The 9239-nt window shown below is 30.5% G+C and overlaps 2 protein-coding genes across 2 annotated transcripts in view; one reads left to right on the top strand and one right to left on the bottom strand.

Annotated features, from left to right (window-relative positions):
- Positions 1-208: 208 nt before the first annotated feature.
- On the bottom strand, positions 209-5923 carry LOTGIDRAFT_107905 (hypothetical protein; the record flags this gene model as incomplete). Its single annotated transcript, XM_009065433.1, has 5 exons — positions 209-356; positions 2243-2379; positions 2962-3081; positions 5132-5466; positions 5551-5923. 5 exons carry the CDS (start codon positions 5921-5923, stop codon positions 209-211), a joined length of 1113 nt encoding a protein of 370 aa, XP_009063681.1.
- A 627-nt stretch (positions 5924-6550) lies between these two features.
- LOTGIDRAFT_154927 (hypothetical protein) overlaps positions 6551-9239 on the top strand; it is a gene marked incomplete at both ends in the record, with an annotated part of 5610 nt that continues 2921 nt past the window's right edge. Inside the window, 5 exons of the mRNA XM_009065432.1 lie at positions 6551-6563; positions 7694-7801; positions 8145-8252; positions 8416-8523; positions 8687-8965. Of these exons, the coding sequence (XP_009063680.1) occupies positions 6551-6563; positions 7694-7801; positions 8145-8252; positions 8416-8523; positions 8687-8965 (616 nt within the window). The remainder of the gene's footprint in view (positions 6564-7693; positions 7802-8144; positions 8253-8415; positions 8524-8686; positions 8966-9239) is intronic.

Below are 9239 nucleotides of genomic sequence, written 5' to 3'. Positions count from 1 at the left end.
TACATTAGCCCTAATGGTGCAAAAAAGTATGTTGTAAAACTCCATTCAATTCTTTCATTTCATTTTTATCATTGGTGATACACAGGACTAGTGAGAAGTAACAAAGACTTTGTCCTGCAAAACATTTGATCACATCCTGGGTAAAAATTGATGAAAACCAAAAACCTTGTGAATAGCTAACTGTCCAAAGGAATTTTTGTTGCTCAGACTAAGCATGTAAAATAAATAGTTTTGCACAAAAGTTTAAGATGATATTGCCATCTAAATTTCTAAAGAAAAAAAGATTTTTACCTCTAGAATTTTGCAGGGCATTTCTCCTCTCTTTACTATCATAATACCATATAGTAATTGCATACCTAAATAAAATGGATGACCTTGTATGAAAGTCCAAAAATAACTTTGGAAAATACATCATGTTTCATCAAAAAGCAGGGTTTAAGTTAAGTCATAATACATTGTAATCATTAGAGAGCAGCGTTCAATTTAGATTTATCACACCAAATTTCAACCTGGGTTAATCATATTAAAGTTTGATTCACGTTTCTTAAATATTTGGAAGCAATTCAAAATGTTCCAGTTGCAGACTTCATTTCAATCTTGACAATTGAGAGTTGCCATATATTTCTAGATTTTGCAGAAGATTCTCACAAAAAGCATACAATTTGAATAGAGTTACAGATTGTTGTGATAAATTTACATTTTGGCTAATCATTGGAAAAATGGATTGCAAAAGGGGTCATTTTGACTCACAAACTGTGATGAGATACCACTTAAATAGAACCCTGCTTGAAAGTCAAAAGAAACTCTCTTGCTATCCAATTTTTCCTATGATAAACCAAAATTAAAATTTGTCATCTACAATTTACGATCTGCACATAAAATCAAAATGTAAATTTATTTGTTTTGTGAGAATTTTCTGCCAGATCAAGAAAGATAAGATTAAAATTCTGCAGTCTACGTAACCTTATGGAATGTCAAAATTTCTTAGTCTAAAAACAGCTGACTCCATTGTATCTTATTAACAAGTTATTATTTTCTTATATAATAATATTTAATATTGTATATCTACAACTTCAACTTTTTTAATTGCTACAGAATCCATTTCAAAAAATGAAATGCAAATCAAAAGATCAATTGAATAGCCAAAACTGAACTTTGCAGCAACTAATTTTTCAAACTAAATTGTTCTCTGCAAGGTAACCAGGAAAATATTTGACAATGAAAAAATCAATCAGTATTTCTTCAAAATAGTGAGTACAGAAATTTCAATAAAAAAATAACATCACATTAATAAAGCAACATGACAGGCTGACAATTATAATATAAATGAGAATTGTTTGTTCTCAATTTACAGATTTGTCCAAACCCAATTCTTCTTAAAGATGGGTTCCCTTATTTTCATGAAAATGGAAATTTTAATACTTATATGAATAGAAAGTAAAGGTGTTCTAATGACTTGGAAAAATACCTGTTTGTCTCACATGCTCATAGTTAATTTATAATTAGCTAAATTAGACAGGGTTCATACAGCACTTTGACTCAAAAATTCAAAGACTTTTCAAGGAATCTGGGCTTTGAAATTCAAGGACTTTTCAAGGATATTAGCCTGACAGAATACACATGTACCTAACTTCTGAACTGTGAAATCAATAAAGATAGTTAATATTTGTCAATGGGGTTAATGATAAAAATATACACAATTTGACTCAAAATTCAAGGACTCTTCAAGAGAAAATGGGTTTTTTATGGTGTTTTCAAAGATTTTTTTTGGAATCAAGGTTTTTCAAGGCAATGGACGAATTCAAGGGTTTTTCAAGGCTGTGCGAACCCTGTTAGAAGAGAATTACCAGTAGAATTCCAATGAGTGGCCGATCAAAAAAGGTCAAAAAGTACTTTTTTGTTTATCCAGACTGTACATACAACGTTATTTATGCTTGGTTAAAACTCTTAATTATATCCAATAAGAACGTAATGATATGATTAAGAATACATGATAATTCATTAGAAACATCAATTCATCAAACAGTTTGCTTGACCCTAAAAAAATAAGGAAACCCATCTTTAAAAAAGACTGTACCCAAAGCCAAAGTATTTCTTATTTTGTTCAAACAAGTTAATTTATACAATGTATTTCGTTTAATCAAAATAATATAATAACTAATTCATTTAAATGAAATAATTTTAAAAAGTATTGGAAATTGTGCCTAAGGGTTTCCCTATAAATAATATTCCTTTCAATTACCTTTCTTTAATTGTTTCTCTAACTTCGTGCGGATTTCTTCTATCAGACCAGAAATATAACACTCTATCGAAGGTTGGTTCAATATTTGCCACTAAATCTTGTCCTTCAGGATAAATACGTAGCATTCCACCATGTTTCTACATTTAAAAAAGATAAGAATAGAAAAGAAGGAATAATGACTAGTTTCTGTTTTAGGTAATCTAAAATTATTGTATAAACAAAGTGAAAAGTTTTTTGAAATTTTTCAATTAAATGCTTCACTGCCGAAAAATCAATGATGTAAGCTTACTGATGCTATAGGATTATACATACATGTGTGGGCATATAAAAATAAAAAGAATCCATAAAGAATTGTAGCCTGTAGAGTGAGCACGAGTTGCCAATATAGCTAATAGAGTGAAAACACTAAGTTGGACATGATATTTCGGTGAAAAATTATCAGATCATCACCAAAACTAGGAATTTCATTTTCTATTTCTATATATGTCTTTTCTATATATGACCGAGCTCAAGAAAAGACAAGGTCTCTTTTAAGCTTTCAATCACAGATAATTCTGGACAAACATGGATTTGAAGACTCAAATTTCAATGGTGAGCTTTGAAAACTGCTATACATTTATAAGCTTAGAGCTAATAAATTCATCTTCTGAGACTAAGGTATAATTGGTCAACAGGATGCTAACCTGTCCCTTTAAAATTGATACTTCTAATACACTTACTGTAACATCCCATCCTTTATTCAAATAATAAATACACGTAACACATCTTCCATCTCCATTAGGATTATCTACATGTTTAATATAGCCAGTTTTATTACCAGGATAACATGCTACCATAGCCTAAAATATAAAATAATTTATATTATAAACATGTTTAATATAGCCAGTTTTATTACCAGGATAACATGCTACCATAGCCTAAAATATAACATTATTTATATTATAAACATGTTTAATATAGCCAGTTTTATTACCAGGATAACATGCTACCATAGCCTAAAATATAACATCATTTATATTATAAACATGTTTAAAATAGCCAGTTTCATTACCAGGATATCATGCTACCATAGCCTAAAATATAACATTATTTATATTATAAACATGTTTAAAATAGCCAGTTTCATTACCAGGATAACATGCTACCATAGCCTAAAATATAACATTATTTATATTATAAACATGTTTAATATAGCCAGTTTTATTACCAGGATAACATGCTACCATAGCCTAAAATATAACATCATTTATATTATAAACATGTTTAAAATAGCCAGTTTCATTACCAGGATATCATGCTACCATAGCCTAAAATATAACATTATTTATATTATAAACATGTTTAAAATAGCCAGTTTCATTACCAGGATAACATGCTACCATAGCCTAAAATATAACATTATTTTTATTATAAACATTTTTAATATAGCCAGTTTTATTACCAGGACAACATGCTACCATAGCCTAAAATATAACATTGTTTATATTATAAACATGATTAATATAGCCAGTTTTATTACCAGGATAACATGCTACCATAGCCTAAAATATAACATCATTTATACTATAAACATGTTTAAAATAGCCAGTTTTACTACCAGGATAACATGCTACCATAGCCTAAAATATAACATTATTTATATTATAAACAAGTTTAAAATAGCCAATTTTACTACCAATATAACATGCTACCATAGCCTAAAATATAACATTATATAACTACAAACATGTTTAATATAGCCAGTTTTATTACCAGGATAACATGCTACCATAGCCTAAAATATAACATCATAGAACTACAAACATGTTTAATATAGCCAGTTTTATTACCAGGATAACATGCTACCATAGCCTAAAATATAACATCATTTATATTATAAACATGTTTAAAATAGCCAGTTTTACTACCAGGATAACATGCTACCATAGCCTAAAATATAACATTATTTATATTATAAACATGTTTAAAATAGCCAATTTTACTACCAATATAACATGCTACCAAAGCCTAAAATATAACATTACATAACTACAAACATGTTTAATATAGCCAGTTTTATTACCAGGATAACATGCTACCATAGCCTAAAATATAACATTATTTATATTATAAACATGTTTAAAATAGCCAATTTAACTACCAATATAACATGCTACCATAGCCTAAAATATAACATTATATAACTACAAACATGTTTAATATAGCCAGTTTTATTACCAGGATAAGATGCTACCATAGCCTAAAATATAACATCATTTATATTATAAACATGTTTAAAATAGCCAATTTAACTACCAATATAACATGCTACCATAGCCTAAAATATAACATTATATAACTACAAACATGTTTAATATAGCCAGTTTTATTACCAGGATAACATGCTACCATAGCCTAAAATACAACATTATTATATAGAGTTGCACTATATATAGGTTGCTAATATAGAGTGAAAACGCTAAGTCAGACAGGATATTTCAGTGAAAAATTATCAGATCATCACGAAAATCCATAGGAATCATCCTTAAAAATGACATTGACACACAAAATAAAAATCAACAGAATCCATAGCCTACAGTACAGTAGTTATAGAGTGAACATGACTTTCACAATATAGTTAATAATTAGCTAGAGTGAAAACGCTAGGTCAAATACGATATTTCAGTGAAAAATTATCAGATCATCACTAAAATCCATAGGAATCATCCTTAAAAATGACATTGACCCACAAAATAAAAATCAACAGAATCCATAGCCTACAGTACAGTAGCCTGTAGAGTGAGCATGACAAGCCAAATAGGAACAGACGGACCGATCCGACGATTACAATATATGCCAAAACTATGCCAGAAAACTTCTTTGCAATGTCTTTTACTGTAAATATCATACCTTTGTTCTTTCTTGGATATCATAACTTTCTAATTGACCAGCACAGCGTAAGATAATATCATCCATACAAGATATCAAAAAGTGTGTATTACAACAACCATTCTCAGAACCATCTACCCATGTTAGCACATCACCACGGATATTTTGGCTAGTGCTATTTGTAGAGTTCACAAGTTGTCCTTCGGTAAAAAGTCCTTTCCGCTGTAATCTTTTGACCTCTTCAAGGACTTCGGTGCCCTTTGAATCACCAAGAAAATTATCGATCACACAAACACCATACTTTGTTAGGCATTCCACAACATACTTGGCAAGCATATCAAACCGAGATGTCAACACTTTTAAATACGTGCCAGTACCCATTTTATCGTCTGACAGTTTACGTACACATTGTGCTTCACCAAGGTTAGCTGGGTTTACACTAGATCCTGTCTGAAAAGATTCAGAAGACTGTTTTTGGCCACTTTGCAGATTTTCGGTTTGTGTGTTTTCCTTACATTTGGAAGAAATATGTTCAGAGAAAGATGCTTCAGTTTCATTTTCAATTTTTTTATTAGGTTTTTCAGCCCCGTTACATCCATTTTCACTTGCTATGTTGCCCACAGGAATGTTCTTTTTGCGAGCACGTTTACAAGATCCCTTATGTTTCTTCCAATCAGCTTTCTGATGCTCTTTACAACAATACCATGTGTCCCTACAACCACCACACAATGAAAGATTTTCTAAAGTTCCACATAACTGACAAACTAATTTCTCTAAGTTGTTTATATTTTCTTCACCAAGTCTCTGTGCCATGTTTTTAATTATCCAAAAGCAGAGACACCTTTGAAGTTATTTTCTTACTGAAATAAATCAGATGAAATTTAAAATTCAATATCCAAAGATTCAAATTGGGGTTTCTAACCTTTGTTTTCACATCAGAGACATCTAAAGCTTCTATTTGCATCATTCCCATTTTAAATGGGAACAGTCAACATTTTCGGGGATTGATTTGGGTCTTTATTGTGCTTTAATAGTCTTAAGAAGTACTAAAACGCACGAAAATCGCATAATCCCTTCAAAAATATCTCATACTAGAAATTTCACGGTCTATTCCTATATATGTGTTTTCTATAATATGGCAAAGTCTCACTAAAATTCAAGTCGAATTTTTAACTTTCAAACATGAATAATTATGGATACACATGGATTTGAAGGCTCAAATTTCGACAATGAGCTGTGAACACTATTACTGACTATGTAAGCTCAAAAAAATTCCTGTTTCTGAAACTAAAGTATGATTGGTCGAACAGATAGTAAAAGTGCTCCTTTAAATCAAAAAAATCATCATTCCAGATTATGATAGCACTATCCCACATTCAGACAAAGAGTGGAATTTGCAAATGTGACATCATAATCTTGTAAGGTTTTTCTGGAATCATAATGGAAGGCCTAAGTAAGAAATTAGAAATGTCAAGTGGAAAATACTTGAGCTAGGATAAAAATGCTGAATCAGGATGCAATCACTATTTTTTAACTATATCTCAGTATTTTTTTGTTGTTGCATAATTTTTTTTTTAATGAAGTCAAGGTTGACCATGATATTAAATATTGCAATTCAAAGTTGAATCAGCTGAGAGATAAATATAACAGGCCTAATGAACATGTTTCATTCAATCACAGACTTATGCAATATTAGCTAATAAATTCAAATTTCTTGCTCCAAAAACAAATAGCTAATCTTGCAGTCTCACATCATTAAAGAATGTTTCTTTTACATGTACTTTGGATTAATGCAATATGGTGCTAAAGGAAAACAATATTTAACATCCCCTAACCCACAATCAACTGAGCACATTAAATGCAGGCTAGTAGAATCAGCTGACTTACCTTTTCTTTCCAATAAATCACATCAGTCCATTCAAACATGTTGTCATGGAACTGAAAAAATATAATCAAGATAGAAAACTGCTATCAATTGAATTTTTGTGTACGTGCAGATTGTCATAAACAGATAAAATGCATCCGGCTGTGCCCTGCCATGTTTACATTATTGGAGAGGTCATGGTGAAGAAAAGGGGAAAGCGGCCAGACAGTTCATTTTTCTTCACATATCCAAAAAAAAATTAGCATGACAAGTTTGCCATGTAAAGCAGAACTCGTTTACCTTTGTTTATAGCTATAAATCAAACTTTTAATACCTGTCAACATAATCTTTACTAAAATTAAAACCACACCGATTTCCTTTTTAATGTTTACATAAAATACGTGTTCCCGAATTCGGCAATCGCTATATTAGTAGATAACCGAGACTACATGCATTAAACATAATCCGAAATACTCTTGAAAGATCAATAAAATTATTTTTTTTTGGTAGAATAAGCGGTAGAATTGTGAACCTTATAGACAGTGGTGATCTTTTGGTATGCGATAGAAAAGTGAATCTTATAGACAGTGATGATTTTTTGATATGGGTTAGAATTGTTAATCTTAAAGAAAGTGATGATTTCTTCGGTATAAAGTAGAATTGTTAATCTTACAGACAGTAATGCTTTTTGGTATGCGGTAGAATTGTGAATCTTATAGATAGTAATGATATTTGGGTATGCGATAGAAAAGTGAATCTTATAGACAGTGGTGATTTTTTGATATGCGGTAAAAAAGTGAATCTTATAGACAGTGGTGATTTTTATGGTATGCGGTAGCCATGTGAATCTCATAGACAGTGATGATTTTTTGATATGGGTTAGAATTGTTAATCTTAAAGAAAGTGATGATTTCTTCGGTATAAAGTAGAATTGTTAATCTTATAGACAGTAATGCTTTTTTGTATGCGGTAGAATTGTGAATCTTATAGATAGTAATGATATTTGGGTATACGATAGAAAAGTGAATCTTATAGACAGTGATGATTTTTTGATATGGGTTAGAATTGTTAATCTTAAAGAAAGTGATGATTTCTTCGGTATAAAGTAGAATTGTTAATCTTACAGACAGTAATGCTTTTTGGTATGCGGTAGAATTGTGAATCTTATAGATAGTAATGATATTTGGGTATGCGATAGAAAAGTGAATCTTATAGACAGTGGTGATTTTTTGATATGCGGTAAAAAAGTGAATCTTATAGACAGTGGTGATTTTTATGGTATGCGGTAGCCATGTGAATCTCATAGACAGTGATGATTTTTTTATATGGGTTAGAATTGTTAATCTTAAAGAAAGTGATGATTTCTTCGGTATAAAGTAGAATTGTTAATCTTATAGACAGTAATGCTTTTTGGTATGCGGTAGAATTGTGAATCTTATAGATAGTAATGATATTTGGGTATGCGATAGAAAAGTGAATCTTATAGACAGTGGTGATTTTTTGATATGCGGTAAAAAAGTGAATCTTATAGACAGTGGTGATTTTTATGGTATGCGGTAGACATGTGAATCTCATAGACAGTGATGATTTTTTGATATGGGTTAGAATTGTTAATCTTAAAGAAAGTGATGATTTCTTCGGTATAAAGTAGAATTGTTAATCTTATAGACAGTAATGCTTTTTGGTATGCGGTAGAATTGTGAATCTTATAGATAGTAATGATATTTGGGTATGCGATAGAAAAGTGAATCTTATAGACAGTGGTGACTTTTTGGTATGCGATAAAAAAGTGAATCTTATAGACTGTGGTGATTTTTTGGTATGCGGCAGAATTGTGAATCTTATAGATAGTAATGATATTTGGGTATGCGATAGAAAAGTATATCATATAGACTGTGGTGACTTTTTGGTATGTCGTAGAAAAGTGAATCTTAAAGACTGTGGTGATTTTTTGGTATGCGGTAGAAAAGTGAATCTTATAGATTTTTTTGGTATGTGGTATAGACATGTGAATCTCATAGACAGTGATGATTTTTTGATATGGGTTAGAATTGTTAATCTTAAAGAAAGTGATGATTTCTTCGGTATAAAGTAGAATTGTTAATCTTATAGACAGTAATGCTTTTTGGTATGCGGTAGAATTGTGAATCTTATAGATAGTAATGATATTTGGGTATGCGATAGAAAAGTGAATCTTATAGACAGTGGTGACTTTTTGGTATGCGATAAAAAAGTGAATCTTATAGACTGTGGTGATTTTTTGGT

The sequence above is a fragment of the Lottia gigantea genome (assembly GCF_000327385.1).
Source record: "Lottia gigantea unplaced genomic scaffold LOTGIsca_7, whole genome shotgun sequence".
NCBI classification, from domain to species: domain Eukaryota; kingdom Metazoa; phylum Mollusca; class Gastropoda; family Lottiidae; genus Lottia; species Lottia gigantea.
This window is presented reverse-complemented; position numbering and strand designations above follow the sequence as displayed.